General features: G+C 45.6%; 1 protein-coding gene across 1 annotated transcript in view; it reads right to left on the bottom strand.

Annotated features, from left to right (window-relative positions):
- cox16 (cytochrome c oxidase assembly factor COX16) overlaps positions 1-19,051 on the bottom strand; it is a 46,726-nt gene that overhangs the window by 17,752 nt on the left and 9,923 nt on the right. Inside the window, exon 2 of the mRNA XM_080203060.1 lies at positions 13,291-13,368. Coding sequence (XP_080059186.1) covers positions 13,291-13,368 — 78 coding nt within the window. The remainder of the gene's footprint in view (positions 1-13,290; positions 13,369-19,051) is intronic.

Below are 19,051 nucleotides of genomic sequence, written 5' to 3' on the forward strand. Positions count from 1 at the left end.
AACCTGAATGAAAATTTATCTCGGGGGAGCAGGGGGAAGGGCAGAGATCCTTTACGGGTCCCTTAGCTCCATCAGAGTCACCCTCCCCAATGTCATACCTCTCCCCACCCTGAGCCCAGATCCTTGAAGCCAGCTCCTCACCCTCCAGTCCTATGCTTGACTGGGTTCTTCAACACACGGGAGCTGCCTGTAGTCTTGGCAATGGTCATCATGCCCACTGGAGCTGCTGAGACTACAGAATTGTGCCCACTCTCTTAAGGAACACAGGAATTTGGAGCAGAAGCAGACAATTCAACCATAGAGTCATAGAGCAACATAGCATGCAACAGGCCCTTCAGCCCAACCACCCATGGTCTCCTCCAGCTAGTCCCATTTGCCTGCATTTGGCCCATTTCCCTCTAATCCTTTCCCATCCATGTACTTACCCAAATGCTGCTATTCCATAGAATCCAAACAATCCCAACAGTGCAGAAGGAGGCCATTTGGCCCATCAAGTCTGCACCAATCACAATCCCACCCAGCCCTACCCCATAACTCCATGCGTTGTACCTGCCTCAACCACTCTCCCTGGCAGCTCATTGCAGACACAAACCACCCTCTGCATGAAGAAGTTGCCCCTCAGCTCCCTGTCAAATCTTTCCCCTCTCACCTTAAAGCTTTGCCCTCTAGTTTACAATTCCCCTTCCCTGGGAAAAAGACTATGTGCATTCATCCTATCTATGTCCCTCATGATTTTAGACATCTCAACAAGATTACTCCCCCACCTCGAGTTTGTTCTGCCATTCAATCAGATCAAGGTTGGTCCCTTTTCATGGTCTCAAAATCCACATCCCTACCAATTCCTCTAAACCATTTTTTAAAATCAGAAATATACATATCTCCCAGGATGGGATAAAAGTCTCCTCTGGTCCCAGTGTTAAGTTGCTGCATGGTTTTATTGCATTGATTTATTATTGTCACATGCACTGGGATACACTGAAAAGGTTTGTTGCTGGGCAGATGTTGGAATGATGGGTGGTCACCTCCACGTTGACCTTTAAACCTGGGAGGAGGGTGGGTGGGAACCTCTGTAAAATCCAGCCCCATATGTTTTGGAATCTAATTTTCCTGGCTAATCTTTTACTACATTAAAGGTGCTACATAATGCAAGCTGTTGTTAAAATGTTTTACTGGATTGAATCAGCACTTGAGATAGAACTGCTCTACAATTTATAGATTCATAGACTATTTGTAGCACAGGAGGCCATTTGGTCCATCTAGCCTGCACCAACAACAATCTCACCCAGGCCCTATCCCCGTAATCCCACATATTTATCCTTTAAAAAGTCCCTGGGCGAGTACTTGGCATGCCATAACGTTCAAGGCTATGGGCCAAGTGCTGGCAAGTGGAATCAGGTGGGCAGGTCAGGGCCTTTCATGCATCGGTGCAAACTCACTGGGCCGAAGGGCCTCTTTTGCACTATAGGATTCCGTGAAACCCCTCTAACACTAAGAGGCAATTTAGCATGACCAATCCACCTAATCTGCACATATTTCGGACTGTGGGAGGAAATCGGAGCACCCAGAGGAAACCCACAAAGGCAAGGGGAAGAACATGCAAACTCAGGCACAGTGACCCAGACCGGGAATCGAACCGAGGGGTCCCTGGCTCTATGAGGGAGCAGTGCTAACCATTGTGCTATCATGCCACACATTGATTGAAATCCTGACTGAAAATACAGGTCAGCATGCTCATTGAAATTAACAAGTTTTTTATTTAATCAGTGAGTACGCTAAGTATTGGGCAGCACGGTAGCACAGGGGTTAGCACTGCTGCTTCACAGCTCCAGGGGCCTGGGTTCGATTCCCGGTTTCGGTCACTGTCTGTGTGGGGTTTACACATTCTCCTCATGTCTGCATGGGTTTCCTCCAGGTGCTCCAGTTTCCTCCCACAGTCTGAAAATGCGTGGGTTAGGTTGACTGGCCTTGATAAATTGCCTCTTAATGTCCTGAGACACGTAGGTTAGCAGGATTAGCGGGTAAAATACGTAGGGTTTTGGGGGTAGGGCCTGGGTGGGATTGTGGTCAGTGCAGACTCGATGGGCCGAATGGCCTCTTTCTGCACTGTAGGATTTCTATGATTCTATGATAAGTGTTCACATAAACACGGCAACAATGCTATGACTTTAGAAAGGAATGAATTGTCACTGTATGTTGAAGAAGCTGGGTTTTTGGTTCATCATTAAAAAGAAACAGGTCCTGCTTGTGCTCTCCTGGTATTTTTAGATAGAAGTCCAATTAGTCCTGGTGACCTCATATCCGAGTGACGCACAATCCTTACAAGTCTTTCATGAACAGAGCTTCGGAACACAAGATCAGGAGTGGGGTGTTCAGCCTGTTAATCTCTTCATCGGGTCATGGCTGATCATAGACTCATGCAGCACAGAAGGAGGCCATTTAGCCCACAGGGTCTGCACTGACCACAATCCCCATAACCCCATGCATTTACCCTTGCTAGTCGCCCTGACATTAAGGGGCATTTTAGCATGGGCAATCCATCTAACCCTCACATCTTTGAACTCTGGGAGGAAACCGGGGCACCCAGAGGGCACACAGACACAGGGGGAACGTGCAGACTCCACATAGACAGTATTCCCAAGCCAGGAATCGAGCCTGGGTCCCTGGCGCTATGATGCAGCAGTGGGTTAGCACTGCTGTCTCACAGCGCCAGGGACCCAGGTTCGATTCCCGGCTTGGGTCACTGTGTGGAGTTTGCACGTTCTCCCCATGTCTGCGTGGGTTTCCTCCAGGTGCTCCAGTTTCTTTTCACACTCCAAAGGCGTGCAGGTTAGGGTGACTGGCCATGATAAATTGCCCTTTATAGTGTGAGGGGGGGACTAGCAGGGTAAATAGATGGAGTTAAAAGGGATAGGGCCTGGGTGGGATTGTGGTCAGTGCAGACCTGATGGGCCAAATGGCCTCCTTTTCACTATAGGGATTCTATGATAACCACTATGCCACCATGCTGCCCATATTGGCAGCCAGGGAATGAGAGTTCCAGATTCTTACTAGCCGCAGGAAGAAAATGCTCCCTAATTTCAGTCTTAATTAGCCAAACTCAATTTTAAGATTAAAATCTCGGCCCTATTCTGGATCCTTGCAGCAGGGGGGCATGGTTTTCCCTGTGTCTACCCAATTAGACTCTCTTTATCATCTTCAAGACTTCAATTTGATCAGTTTTCAATCTGAAACAAGGAAACACAAGCCTCATATCTTAATTCGTCTCCCTTCAGCTGTTCCCTCATTCTCCACACTTCAAGGCAATAATACATTCCAGAAGCTTTTTCTGTGCATCTATAAAACCTCCATTCCAATGATTAATAACTCTCCATTTCACCCAGAGGATGATTCAAATTAACAGACCTGTTTGGAATCCCAATATGGAAGTTGTGGAGTCTCGTTATTGTGCACTTACTACAAAAGTTGTGGCACAGTCATAAATCTGAAATATCTGCACTTACTGACGTGTCGGTGCCATGAAGCCACAGAAGTGAGTTTTATACCCAAGCTCACACTAAACAAATCTCAGTGTCAGCTCAGATTAACACTTAATAAAGCAGTAAAACAAATAAATTTAATCTTAATGGGAGATATTATGAAGATAAGGACTTAAGGGTGGTTAGCACTGCTGCTTCACAACACCAGGGACCCAGGTTCAATTCCAGGCTTGGGTCACCGATAGTGTGGAGTTTGCACATTCTCCTCGTGTCTGCGTGGGTTTCCTCCGGGTGCTCCGGTTTCCTTCCATAGTCTGAAAGACATGCTGGTTAGGTGCACTGACTCGAACAGGCACCCGAGTGTGGCAACCAGGGGCGATTTCACAGTAACTTCATTGCAGTGTAGTGTAAGCCTTACTTATGACTAATAAATAAACTTTATTTTAATAGAGTATTGAGTGGCATGGTGGCACGAAGGTTAGCACCCAGGTTCAGTTCCTGGCTTGGGTGACTGTGTGGAGCTTGCACATTCTCCCCGTGTCTGCTTGGGTTTCCCCCAGGTGCTCCAGTTTCCTCCCACAGTCTGAAAGATGGGCTGTTAGGTACATTGGCCATGCTAAATTCTCCCTCAGTGTACCCGAACAGGCACCGGAGTGTGGCACCTAGGGGGTTTTCACGGTAACTTCATTACAGCTTTAATGTAAGCTTAATTGTGACACTAATAAATAAACTGAAAAAATTATTCCATCCTATTTGCCATATAAGCTGGCTGAAGAAATTCTGTACCCCCCCAACAATCAACAAATATTCCCAATGGAAAAGCAGCATTATAAAGATTCCTTTATTCCAGCTGTCCCTGTACATCTGGGTTTTAAATCTTGCCAACAAGCCATCTGCTGCTGACTCAAAATGCATCATCTGAAAACACAGCATTTTGTGCCTTGCTCCTTCGCAGCAGGAAAGCATGGATCCAAGCATTACACATGACAGAGGAACGTAACTGAGGTCTTGCTTGTCAATACTGCCATTTTAAACTCTACAAAATCTCAGTGCAATGGGAAGTTCAGAATGCAAAATAGGACTGACCTGATTAACTGTGCAGACACTCACAGGCAACCAGGTTTGGGAAATCTGCCTGTCAGTTTCCAGATTGGTGGCTGAACAAAGTTGTTCTGAACTTGAGGTGGAGATGCCGGCGTTGGACTGGGGTAGGCACAATAAGAAGTCTCACAACGTCAGGTTAAAGTCCAATCAGTTTATTTGGATTCATGAGCTTTCAGAGCTCCTTCCTCAGATGAGTAGAGGTTAATTCACAAACACGGCATAGATAGGCAAAGACACAATATATCTGACATATATCACAATGTGTGCCATGTCTGTGAACTAACCTCCGCTCACCTGATGAAGGAGCAGTGCTCTGAAAGCTCATGATTCCAAATAAACCTGTTGGATTTTAACCTGATATTGTTCTAAACTTGGGCACAGATATTGAAAATCTCCTTATGTTCAGCATAAGGGAACACAAATACACCTTATATAAATTAGTTAAGACCCAAGTGAAGGTTCAAGTTGATTGTCTAAGTGATTTGATATGACTTGATTTATTATTGTCACACGTATTAGTATATAGTGAAAAGTATTGTTTCTTGCATGCTATATAGACAAAGCATCCTGTCCATAGAGAAGAAAAGGAGCGAGTACAGAATGTAATGTTATAGTCATAGCTAGGGTGTACAGAAAGATGACCTTAATATGAGGTAGGTCCATTCAAAAGTCTGATGGCAGCAGGAAATAAGCTGTTCTTGAGTCAGTTGGCACATATCCTCAGACTTTTGTATCTCTTACCTGACGGAAGAAAATGGAAAGGAGAATGTTTGGGGTGTGTGGGGTCCTTGATGATGCTGGCTGCTTCTCCGAGGCAGCAAGAAGCATGGACAGAGTCAATGGATAGGAGGCTGGTTTGCATGACGGACAGGGCTACATTCATGGCCTTTTCATTCACAAGTGTTGTTAACCATGGCCATGGTATCACTGATGCAAATCCAAGAGGTAGGCCCCAGCAACTACCTCAGCCGGTATAGGTTTGGATCCGGGCCTGTTGTTATTATTCTGCAACCTCATCTTGCTAACTAACCAAGGAGCTAACCAAGTTCCCACAACGTGATTGCGGTACAATATTGGAAAGGTCTGTAAAATACAATTCATAGTTTAATACTAAAACTAAGTGTGTCACTTGGTGAAATGTTCCATTCAGGAGATTAAGTGTGGTGGCGGGCAGGAAAGCTGGAGTGATTCCTACTGGGCGATGGGGTTGATTTTTTATGCTGTATTTTCCACTTTTTGGCAAGTTATTTATGTAGCAGCGAAGAGCTCGTGGAATCTTGTGGCTGGGCTGGCAAGGATTTGAATTCACAATTTGATAAATAATCATTGACATGAGTCCACAGTAGGCAGAGGCAGAGGCAGCCAAGGTGTCTGACACTCAGAGGATGGCTGGAGTACATAAAATCATAAACTGAGTTTGATGACAAGCCATTGCAAACATTGCTCTCCTGGCCCGAATGCAATGTGGACGCAGGCAGAGGAACATCAGGCAGTCTATCAGAGGCCAACAGGCTGGAATGGAGGATGGAAGGATATGACCACGTTTTGTCCAAGGCCGCATGCGTGCAGCCAATGACCCTCTGCGCTTTGGGAAGCCTGAGATCACCGTGAGTCGCACAGCTCTGGCAGTCTGGTTTGCCTCATCATCCTTACAGAACTGCTTGATTGAAAAGAGCAATAGTCACTTTCCTTATGCATTTGTGTCACCAATTGGCAGCAGAGTGGTTAGCACTGCTGCCTCACAGCACCAGGGACCCAGGCTCTATTCCCAGCTTTCGGTCACTGTCTGTGTGGAGTTTGCACATTCTTGTCGAGTCTGCGTGTGTTTTCTCCGGGTGCACTGGTTTCCTCTCACACTCCAAAGATGTGCGGGTTAAGTGGATTGGTCATGTTAGAATGCCTCTTAATGTCAGGGGAATTACGACTGTAACTATGTACATTACAGGGATAGGAGCTACATAGAACATAGAACATAGAACATTACAGCGCGGAACAGGCCCTTCGGCCCACAATGTTGCGCCGACCAGTCTTATTTTTAAAAAAAAACATTGACCCTCTAATCTAAACCAATCCCTTTACGTCCATAAACCTATCCACCAATCTCTTAAACGCCCCCAAACTAGGCGCATTTACAACTGCAGCAGGCAGGGCATTCCAGTCCCTCACCACCCTCTGGGTAAAGAACCTGCCCCTGACATCCGTCCTATAACTACCCCCCCTTAATTTAAAGCCATGCCCCCTCGTGCTAGATTTCTCCATCCGAGGAAACAGGCTATCACCATCCTGGTGCTGGGTGGGATTGTTGTCAGTGCGGCTTGATGGATCGAATGGCCTCCTTTTGCACTGAAGATCCTATAACTGCCTGCAGCAGTTGTGGACTCGCCAACTTTAAGGGCGTTCAAATGGTCAGTGGTTAGGCATATGGATAACATTGGAATAGTTCAGGTTAGAGGGTCATTAGATTGGTTTCACTGGTCGGCGCAACATTGAGGGCCGAAGGACCTGTACTGCGCTGTAATGTTCTATAATTCCGAAATTGTGAGGCCTCACAGAGGTCCCCAGTTGAGTCTAAGGATCCACTGACGGAAAAGTTGAGTGAGGCAAAACCTTGAATACAACTGGCATTGGATGGCCTCCCAGTCCATCCAGTGCAGGTGGAGAAGATAAACTGCCACATCCCTCGACAAGCAAAGGTGCCTACAGCTTTGTCCTTTGCTCATCTCCATGTATGAGCCACTTTGCCTGTAGGTCCTTGGTTGCGCCAAATGTCTTGTGGATTAGGTTCTCTGTCAGTATCTGAGCCTTCCTGGGGCCCCCGCTGTTGTTGTTCCTCATGGCGACCACCTTACCTGAGCTGTGCCAAGCGTCGACAAGCCCTCCTCTTTATTTGCCAGCAGCTTGTATTTTCAACTCCTCCTGGTCTTTGTGAGTAATCAGTGTTATTTCCCACTGAGTCATCTTCCTCCGTATATAAGGCAGCTATGCAGTTTCCAGCCACTGATTTTCCTTTGGTATGCAATGTACAAAATAAGTCTACGCCTTGCAGAATATCCTCCTGGAGAATGACAGCTGTGATCCTTCCCCTCAGACATGAACGCGCATTCACAAGTGCGGTCATTAGAGAACAAAGACCCAAGTCAGAGGAGCCACACTCAGCCTTGTGTTGGCTGTCCCTCCAGGGACTTCTAAACAACTGTGGATACTCAATCCATCACTGGAAGCATGGTGCCTTGAATGTAAAGGCCAATGCACTGGGAAGATGGAGGCTTGTATAGCCCATGCTGTCTCTTGTGTGGTGGATGTGACCACTGATTCTTGGAGTCTGCATCCATTCTAACGGGCCTGTGTGTGGATCAGATGCCAATTGAGACCACATTCGGCACAGCACCTAACTTAACTGTCGCCTCAATACACACCATTAGAAAAGCAGCCAAGCTCATTCATTCTGCACAAGACCCTTGAGTCCAGCACTGAGCCACACTTTCCATGCTTTAAGCAGCACGGTTACGAGTGCCCCCTCAACAGTTGTGCTAAACTCCTCCTACTCTGACCAAGACTGCAAGAAACCACAAAGATAAATGCAAAACACTGGATACTGGAAACAGAGAAATGCTGGAAAATCTCAATGGGTCTGACAGCATCTGTGGGGAGAGAACGGAGCCAATGTTTCGAGTCTAGGTGACCCTTTGTCAAGAGTTACAAACTACAAAGGGTTGTGAACATAGTCTATCACACAAAGCAGCGTCCCATCCACTGACTCCATCTACACCTCCTGCTGCCTCAGGAAAGCAGCGCCCACGCAGCCCAGACATTCTCTCTTCCATGTTGTTCTGTTGGGAAAAAGATAGAAAAGTCTGAGGTCACGTGCCAACCAACTCAAGAACAGCTTCTTCCCTACTGCCGCCAGACTGAAAAAAGCAAAATGCTGCAGTTGCTGGAATCTAAAACAAAAATACAAAATGCTGGAAAATCACAGCAGGTCTGTCAGAGTCTGTGGAGAGAGAATAGAGCCAATGTTTTGCATCTGGATGATCCTTTGTCAGAACTTTTGAATGGGCCGACCTAATATTAACCTGATCTAACTACACATCCTAGCTATGACTGTAACACTTCATTCTGCACCTGCTCCTTTCCTTCTCCCCGGTGTATTCTATGAATGACATGGGCTGTCTGTATAGCACACAAGAAGCAATACTTTTCAGTGTATCTCAATATGTGACAATAATAAATCAAAGCAAATCAAATATCACACAGCCTTAGGCCCCTCATCGAGGTACTTCTTCACAACTTATTCTGGAATTCAAAGATGAGCTGAATAATGGCATCAGTTGTATTCCTGAAGACCAACTTCCTCCCATCACCACTGCATCCAAATTCCTCTTTGTCCGATCACCATTCAGTCTCCTTGTTAGCCTTGAGCTCACATGCTGATATTCCTGTCCTTCCCTCGATAGCTTTAATGTTGATGCTTTTTGTTCACCAGGCCTGTCCCATTCTCGAGTCCACCTGCACTGTGACCTCGATCACCCAATATCCCCCCCATGATGTATTATAGAATTCTGCAGTGCCAAAGGAGGCCATTCAGCCCATCGGTCCTGCACTGACAACAATCCCACCCAGGCCCCATCCCCGTAACCCAATGTTTTTACCTTGACACTAATTCCCGCCTAACCACCCCCCTTTCCGCCTAACCACCCAGTGCTGCCTCCTTATTCCCCCACCCCCCATTCCGTATCCTGTTCCCGGCCTCAGAGCAACTTGTGAAAGAAGCACCCAAAATCTCGCGACAATGCTGTTAAAAATGGGCAGAAGAAGTGTTAATGTACCCCAAGGTCGTTAATGAATTAAGGCTCACATAACTTTTCCAATGGAGAATGTAATTCCAGAAAGTTGGCCTTTTAATGAGCATTCATGAGATGTAAAATGTGGTTCCCAGCATAGATCAGTGAGAGGGTCAACCTGCCTTAATCCACCATGAAAATCCACCAGCAGGAAGTAGACTTCTGTCATCACACCAAATGTTCCGCTCCGCCACGATTGCCACCACTGGTAGGAATGGAAAATTCTGCCCACTATTAACAGGTGTGTCAGATTCTCCAATATAGCTTTTTCTGTTATACAGGGTAGTCATTGCAACAGTTAATTCACCCATTACAGCATTCATCCTCCGATCGAGCTTCAACAGTTTGCATTTTACGCAGCATCTATGAAATCAATTTCGAGTGCTACAATTGTTAGGGCAACTACAATGGCAAGTATACAAATAGCCCATAAACCTTGGAAGATATCAGAGCAAACCACACAGCAAATGAGATTTAGAAGTGAATGCAGGAAGGGAGCTGAACACAGCTCACTGACTGGACTGACCATATGTTTCACACTGATGCAAAGAAAATCAAGGTAGCGACACAAAAGACATTACATAACACCCAAATGACACAATGGACTGCTGTTCTGCACTGTTCACAGAAATCAAAAGCATCAACCATGTAAGAATTACACACAAATGAATCCTGACATTGAAATGTCTCGAGGCACATCGCTTACTGAAACCCAGAGTTTAGTTACATAATTCCTCCTCTCCCCATAAGACTTCATCTCCCCCTTTAGGCACAACCTTACCTTTATCTGGCTTATCCGTAACTGTATCTGTGCTTCTTGCCTCACCTGCACCACATGGCAGCATGTTCCATGTTGTAACCAGTCTGTGTTAAAGATGTTTCTCCTTATTTTTGCACTGGTTTATTAGTCACTATCTTACAAATGATCTCCAGGTTTGGACTTTCTTTCATGTGGAAACCTTTTCTCTATATCATCAGAGAATCCCTACCATGCAGAAGGAGTCCATTTGGCCCATCAAGTCTGCACCAACCACTATCCCAATAAGGCCCTATTCCCAAAACCCCACACATTTACCCTAGCAAGTCTCTCTGACACTAAGGGTTGCCAATCCATCTAACCCGCACATCTTTGGACCATAGGTAGAAACCGGAGCACCCTGAGGAAACCCACGTAGGCACAAGCAGAATGTGCAAACTCCACACAGACAGTGACTCGATGCCGGGACTGAACCTGGGTCCCTGATCCTATGAGACAGCAGTGCTAAGACACACCTGGGCCAGAATTTTATGCTCCTCTCAGCGAGTTCTGAGGCGGAGGGGAGAAGAATTGCATGGACAAGATTATCTCTGTGATCTTGCCTGCCACTACCCAGATGCAACTTCATGATGGAGTGGGCAGGACCCTCAGATGAGAAGCCCGCCCATACCCCAATTAAGGTCCTTAATTGGACACTTGAGGACTTTCTCCTGCTCAACCTCAATTTTCAGTCTGGCGGTTGCCAGTCGAGCAGGTGAGTTACCCAATGTCCAAATTCAGACTTCGGAATATGCTTTAGAATCATAGAACAGAAATAGCTCGCTGCGGAAAAGACACGCAGCAGCATAGTGTGCAAATTGCAGAGACTGCACACTTCCTCCACATGGCATTTCCACTGGAGTCAGGGTACACACAGCACTTGAAACCTGATGAAGTGGAATTAAATTTAACACCTGCTCAGAGAAATTAACGCCACTTGAAATTCTAAGATAACCCCTTGTCCTCCTCTCTACCAGGGGGCCATGTTAAATCATTTCCCGTATTCCAGCTTTTAAACGCGTACAAAGCTATTGCTGTTCACTCAATGACAAGATGAAATTAATGATAAGAAAATGAGAGAAATAACCCACTCTATTCGCCAACATGTAGCTGCAATGAGCATAAACCTGTCCAATCGATCAGCACTCACTCACAATAAGCCATAACCTAAATAAAATGTAGACTAGCAAATGCAATTTTGCCCCTTTAATTTACTAACTTAGAACCACAGAATCCCTACAATGCAGAAAGAGGCCACTTAGCCCATAAGTCAGCATCAACTTTCAAACAGCATTTTACCCCATTCCTCCCCTCCACCCTATCCCCGTAACCACCACACATCCGCCACAACCAATCCACCTAATCTGCACATCTTTGGATCAATTTAGCACGGCCAATCCATCTAACCTGCACATCTTTAGAGTGTGGGAGGAAACCAGAGCACCTGGAGGGAACCCATGCAGATACGGGGAGAACATGCAGACTTGGGGCAGCATGGTGGCACATTGGTTAGCACTGCTGCCTCTCAGCACCAGGGACCTGGGGTCGATTCCTGGCTTGGGTCACTGTCTGTGTGGAGTTTGCACATTCTCCCCGTGTTTGTGTGGGTTTCCTCCCACACTCCAAAGATGTGCAGGTTAGGCTGAATGGCTGTGCTAAATTGCCCCTCAGTGTCAGAGGGACTAGCTAAAGAAAATGCATGGGGTTATGGAGATAGGGCCTGGGTGGAATTGCTGTAGGTGCAGACTCAATGGGCCAAATGGCCTCCATCTGCACTGTAGGGATTCTATGAATCTCCACACAGGCAGTCACCCAAGGCTGGAATCAAACCTGGGTTTTGGTGTAGTGACGCAGCAGTGCTAACCACTTGCCAGCCTTGCTTGCAAGATGAACAGTTAACATAAAGTAAACAGCCTTGATCCTCTCTCCCACTGGAGAGAAGTTTAAAGTTTATTTATTAGTGTCACAAGTAGGCTTACATTAACACTGCAATGAAGTTACTGTGAAAATCCCGTTGTTGCCACACTCCTGTTCGAGTACACTGAGGGAGAATTTAGCACAGCCACTGTGTCTAACCTACACGTCTTTCTGACTATGGGAGGAAACTACAGCACCCAGAGGAAACGCACGCAGACACAGGGAGACAGTGACCCCAGCCGGGAACCTGGGTCATTGGCACTACGAGGCAGCAGTACTGACCACGGTGCCACCCCAAGTCATGTGCCTTTGGTAGGAAAATTCAGCTTCTAATCACACACACAATCAAAACGTTGAGCAAGAGGCGAGTATAGCTGTGATTCTCTCTGTAGCTGAATAGCCTGTGACACTCAGTGCCCTGGCTGATGTATACATGATAATGGGCCACCTAGATAAAACACCAGGAGAAAATCAACACCTCCAGGAGAAGTAGGAATTAAGTGCAAAGAAAATACATGTTTGATATCTACAGTTCCATTTCAATAGACAATTACTCAAGTGCCAAGTTTAAGAAGTTCAAGCAGTAGGGGGAAAGAGGTAACATATAGCTCATTTTAAAAAGCACTGGACAAAATTGCTTCAAAAATTACTTCCATCTCTTAGATTAACAATGCTATTGATTTAATAATGCAAATTGCAGGGTTGAGACAGAGTTAGCTGGAGAATAGGTTTCAGCTGTTAACGATGATCATTACGTGCGGCAAGTTTCAGATTAATGTGCTTGGCAGTGGACAGACAAGTTTAAAAACATACAAGTTTAAAGTTTATTTATTAGTCACAAGTAGGCTTACATTCACACTGCGATGAAGGTGCTGTAAAAATCCCCTACTCCAGCGCCTGTTCGGGAACACTGAAGGAGAATTTAGCGTGGCCAATGCATCTAACCCGCACGTCTCTCAAACTGTGGGAGGAAACCGGAGCAACCAGAGGAAACCCACGCAGAAACGGGGAGAACGTGCACACTGCGCGCAGACAGCGGCCCAATGCGTGAAACGAACCCGGGACACTGGCGCAGTGAGGCAGCAGTGCTAATCACCGTGCCACTGTGGCACTCCTACGATGCTACAAAGTGCCCGCAGATTCCTTTACTGCTCACCTTTCTCTTCACCTTCTGGACATCGTAGCGAACCTGCGCAAATTCACGGAGACCAAAGGATCCACCAGTAATAAGTAGCTGGGAAAGAAAATATAAAACCGTTTAGGTTAGAAAAATAAATCTGGGCACCACGTGCAAACAACTCAGTCAGTTCGTGTTAAAATTTTTGGAACTAGGGATTTCAGCGATGTAGAGAGACAAGAGCAGCTGGAGTTTTTATCATTAAAGAGATAGAGAGAGTTTGAGAAAATTTAACAGAACTGTTCAAAATTAAAATGGGATTTTATAGAGTAGGAAGGATGACACTAGGGGATTTTCACAGTAACTACACTGCAGTGTTAATATAAGCCTACTTGTGACACTAATAAATAAACTGTAAACTGCTGCTACTGGCAGGAAGGCTTGTCATGATGTGGAGATGCTGGCCTTGGACTGTGGCAAGCACAGTAAGAAGTCTCACAACACCAGATTAAAGTCCAGCAGGTTTGTTTAACAGCACAAGCTTTCAGAGTCCCAGGCTCCTTCTTCAGGTGAGTGAGGAGTTCTCTTCTCAAACAGGGCATATACAGACACAAACTCAATTTACAAGATAACGATTGGAATGTGAGTCTTTACAGGTAATCAAGTCTTAAAGGTACGGACAATGTGAATGGAGAGAGGGCCAAGCACAGGTTAAAGAGATGTGCATTGTTTCCAGCCAGGACAGTTAGTGAAGTTAGGAAGGCTAGTAGCCACAGAATACGTTTGAGATGATTAAAAAAGAATGAATGGAACTCAGCAGGGAAGAGAGAGTTCTTTAATGCAGTGGCTTCTATGACCTGGAATGTGCTGCCTGAAATAAGATTCAATGGGGTGACATGGTGATTAGCACTATTGCCTCACAGTGTCAAGGACCTGGGTTCAATTCCAGCCTCAGGTGACTATCTATGTGGAGTTTGCATGTTCTTCCCCATGTTCTCACCTCTCCGGGTGCTCTGGTCTCCTTCCACAAAGATGTGCGGGTTAGGTGGATTGACCATGCTAAATTGCCCCTTCGTGTCAGCAGGATTAACAGGATAACTACATGGGGTTACAGAGATAGGGCCTGAGTGAGATTGTTTTCGGGTGCAGGCCTGATGGGCTGAATGGCCTCCTTCTGTACTGTAGGGATTCTTTGATTCAACAGGGTAATACAGCTCTTTCAAAGAGCTAGCATGGACACAATGGGCTGAGTGGCCTCCTCCTGTGCTGTACAATTCTCATTTCTTTACAGTGATGGTTACAGATTTCAAACGCTGGTGAATGGTACCAGGGCTAAGGTCACAAGGGTGAAAGTGAAGGGGAAAGAAATGAGAATTGGAACAAGATGGGGATATTCCAATGACATTTTCTGGAATAATCTGTATACCATGGGTGTAACCTTAAGAAACTTTGGAAAAAACACAGACAAATTGGCTTACAATTCGTCACTGGGTGATTGCAAATGAACTTACTGCTCTCTCACAAGCATTAATGCAAGCATCCTGATCAGAAATGTGGAAATTGCTGCCAATTTTACACATCTGTAACAGCATGATGTGGCCATGAAAAAGTTCAGGGTATGTACACTGGAGTGTAATGTGCCACTCAAAGGTTTTTTTTTTACAGAGAATACACTCTGCATACCAAAGGTAAAATCTACTCGCATCTTAAATAGTAGAGCAGAGCAATAAAATAATCTTTCAATGCTCCCAAGCATTCCATAAAGCACTTTCATGAGGCTCTTTGTACAACATGACCTTCCCTCAATCATAAGGTCAGAAGTGGGGATGTTTGCTAATGATTGCACTGTGTTCAGCACCATTTGCAACTCCTCAGACACTAAAGCAATCCATGTCTATATTCAGCAATATAAAAGCAAAATACTGCGTATGCTGGAATCTGAAACAGAAACAGAAAATGCTAGAGGGAACTCAGCAGGTCTAACAGCATCTGACAAAGGGTCATCCTGACTTGAAACACTGGCTCTATTCTCTCTCCACAGATGCTGTCAAATTTTTCCAACATTTTCTGTTTGTGTGCTTCATTCAGCAATACTTGGACAATGTTAAGAGCTGGAATGATAAATGGCAAGTAACATTCACACCGGACAATGACCAGGTCCAATATGAGTGAATCCAACAACCTCCCCTGCACAATCAACAGCATTACTATCACCAAATTCTCCTCCATTAACATCCCGAGAGTTACCATTCATCAGAAACTTAACTGGATTAACTATATGAATACTATGGCTGCAATGAGTAGGTCAGAGGCTAGGAATGCTGCAATGAGTAACTCACCTCCTGACTCCCCATTGCCTGTCCAGCATCTACAAGTCACAAATCAGGAGTGTATCAGAAGTAGGCTTACATTAGAATCCCTAAAGTGCAGAAGGAGGCCATTTGGACCATCAAGTCTGCACCCATCACAATCCCACCCAGCCCCAAGGCCTGTAGCTCCACATATTTACTTTGCTGGTCCCCCTGACACTAAGGGGCAATTTATCATGGCCAATCCACCTAACCTGCACACCTTTGAACTGTGGAAGGAAACCAGAGCACCCAGAGGAAACCCACACAGACATGGGGAGAATGCACAGACTCCACACAGACAGTAACCCAAGGCCGGAATTGAACTGAGGTCCTTGGCATTGTGATGCAACAGTGCTAACCACTGTGCCACCGTGCGATGGAATATTCCCCACTTGCCTGGATGAATGAGGCTCCGAAAAAATTCAAGAAGCTTGGCACAATCCAGGACTTGATCAGCACCCAATCGGCTGCCACACAGTGGCAGCACTGTACCATATACAAAATGCACTGCAACAACTCATCAAGGCAACTTCAAAAGCACCTTCCAATGCTGCAACCTCTAGCATCTAGAGGGACAAAGGCAGCAGATTATGGGAACATCACCACCTACAAGATCCCCTCCAAGCTACACACCATCCAGTCATAGCTAGGACCGTAACAACATATTCTGCCCTGTCTCCTTTCCTTCTCTATGAATGATATGCTTTGTCTGTATAGCACGCAAGAAACAATACTTTTTATTGTATGTTAATACATGTGACAATAATAAATCAAGTCAAATAGGGTCAGGCTCCTAGAATTCCATTCCTCACAGCAGTGTGGGTGTACCTAAACAGTTCAAGGTGATGGCTCACCACCACCTTCTCAAGGACAATTAGGCACGGTCAACAAATTCTGGCCTTGCCTGTGATACCCACACCCATGAAAGAATTACAAGAACGCGGCTTGAAGCAAATTCACCAGCTTCAATCTGAAGCATATAAACGTTTGCCCAGTCTACGCCATCTCAGATAGCAAACAGGTGCACAAAACACCACCTTTGAAGTATTGACTCCTGCTACATTTGGCATGTTAAACACAAATACATTCATCTACTTTGAATGCAGGGTAGGGTTCTCAGTGGGGCGGCACAGCTGTTAGCATTGCTGCCTCAGCGCCAGGGGCTGAGGTTCGATTCCTGGCAGGGGTCACTGCCTGGGTGGAGCTAGCACGTTCTCCTTGTGCCTGCCTCCGGGTGCTCCGGTTTCCTCCCACAGTCCAAAGATGTGTGGGTTAGGTGGATTGGCTATGCTAAATTGCCCTTTGGTGTCAGGGGGACTAGCTAGGATAAATACATGGGGTTATGGAGATAGGGCCTGGATGGGATTGCGGTCGATGCAGACTCGAGGGGCCAAATGGCCTCCTTCTGCTTGTAGGATCTTATGATTCCAAGGCAGTTTAATATGAGTTGACACGAGATATGTCAATGTGGAATAGATAGGAAAATAGTTCAGTTTACACGACTGAACTCTACAAAGCAAGGAACAGCTATGCAGAACATTGCGTATCCAAAACAGCTTATATCAAACACTAACTAAAGAGGGAACTCAGTGGCACAGCCTCTCAAGATTACATGACGTGTGGGGATGTTCCAAGATGATAGAATAGGAACATTCCTGTGAAAGGCAGTGAAGGGAATCTGAACAAACATTTACCATCCCATCCATCATTTCATAATGGAGTTACTTTGGTCAGCTTGAACCATTGGAAATGATATAATAAATGCTTTGTCTTATATGGTGATTGTGTCGACATTGATTGAATATATTGGGAACATATTGACCTTAATTTCACTTCAATATACTTCTTCCCCAACACTTTTAATTCATTCCAGATTGTTGCTACAATTATTAACCTCCCTGATACAAAGAACAGTACAGCACAGAAACTGGCCCTTTCGCCCACCAAACCTGTGCCAATCACATTGTCCTATACAGAATAATCGCTTATATCCCTCCATTCCCCATCTATTCATGTGTCTATCCAGATAAGTCTTAAATGTTGCTAATGTAACTGCCTCAACCACCTCACTTGGCAGTGCATTCCGGGCCCCCACCAACCTCGAGTAAAATCTTCTCCTACACATCTCCACTGAACCTTTCCCCTCTTATCTTGGGCTTGTGCTCCCTTTGTAATTGGACTTGTGATACTCATGAAAAGCTGACAGCCTTATCAAACACAGCGAATAGACAGAATGACAGGACACAAAGAAGTCCTATTCAGGCACACCATTCAGCTCATCCTTCCGGAGAAATCTATGATCATCCACAACCTGGTATTTATCTCCTGGCTGATTTCCTTCAACTCAATTGCTTCACCTGTCCTCCTGTGTCATAGAGTACAGAAAAAGCCCTATGGCCCATGTAGTCTGTAGCAACAATAGCTACCAACCTCTGAGTGAAGAAGTTTTTTCTCGAATACCCTGCCTAAAACAATGCCTCCTTGTGATTGGCCCCTCATAGAAGAGTCCATTGAATCCCTACAATGCAGAAGGAGACCATTCAGCCCATCGAATCTGCACTGCCCACAATTCCTCCCGGGTCCTATTCCTGTAACCCCACATATTTACCCTGCTAATCCCTTGACACTAGGGTCAATGGCAAATCCACCTAACCCACACATCTTTGGGGTGTGGAAGGAAACCGGAGCATCTGGAGGAAACCCACACAAACATGAGGAGAATGTGCAACCTCCACACAGACAGAGACCTGAGACCATCAGGGAACAGTGCTAACACTGTGCCACCGTGCCACCCCCTCAACCAAAGGGAACAGCTCCCCTACTCACCCTGTCCATATCTCTCATAATTTTATACACCTCAATCATGTCCGCCGTTCGCCTAACATTCGCTTTCTCTGCTCTTAAGAAAAACAGTTCAAAAAACTATTCATCCAGTAGATCATTCCAGATACTCACTATTGTGTGAAGAAATCCTCAGTATCAGGCCCAAATTTGTAATTCCCCAAAAACTAAAGCAGAGCGAACAGAACAGCTGACCAATGCCCAATAGCACTGGGCTTCTAACTTACATGAAGAGTGGGTTTGCACCAGAGTCCTGGTAATGTACCTGCACAAGTGGCAAGTTTCATTGTCATCTCTGGCCTTTTCCAAAAGGTGACATTATGTTACCTAATCTAGACCCCTGCAACCTGCAGTCATAAATATTAGAACAAAATGAAAGATCACAAGATTGAAAGAAAAATGCATTTAAATAGTACTTTGCACACCTTCAAGATGTGCCATGACACTTTACGGAAAATGACAAATGTTTTAAAGCATTTGTAGTCACTTGTTGCAACGTTGGAAACTCCTGTAGTGAACTCCTACAGCAGCAAAGTGAGGACGGCAGGTAATCTGGTCCTCTTAATGACGTTGTTTGAAGCCTAGGTTAAAATCAGGATGCCCAGGAG

The sequence above is a fragment of the Carcharhinus amblyrhynchos genome, chromosome 14 (genome assembly GCF_965287045.1).
Source record: "Carcharhinus amblyrhynchos chromosome 14, sCarAmb.v2.hapA, whole genome shotgun sequence".
NCBI classification, from domain to species: Eukaryota; Metazoa; Chordata; class Chondrichthyes; order Carcharhiniformes; family Carcharhinidae; genus Carcharhinus; species Carcharhinus amblyrhynchos.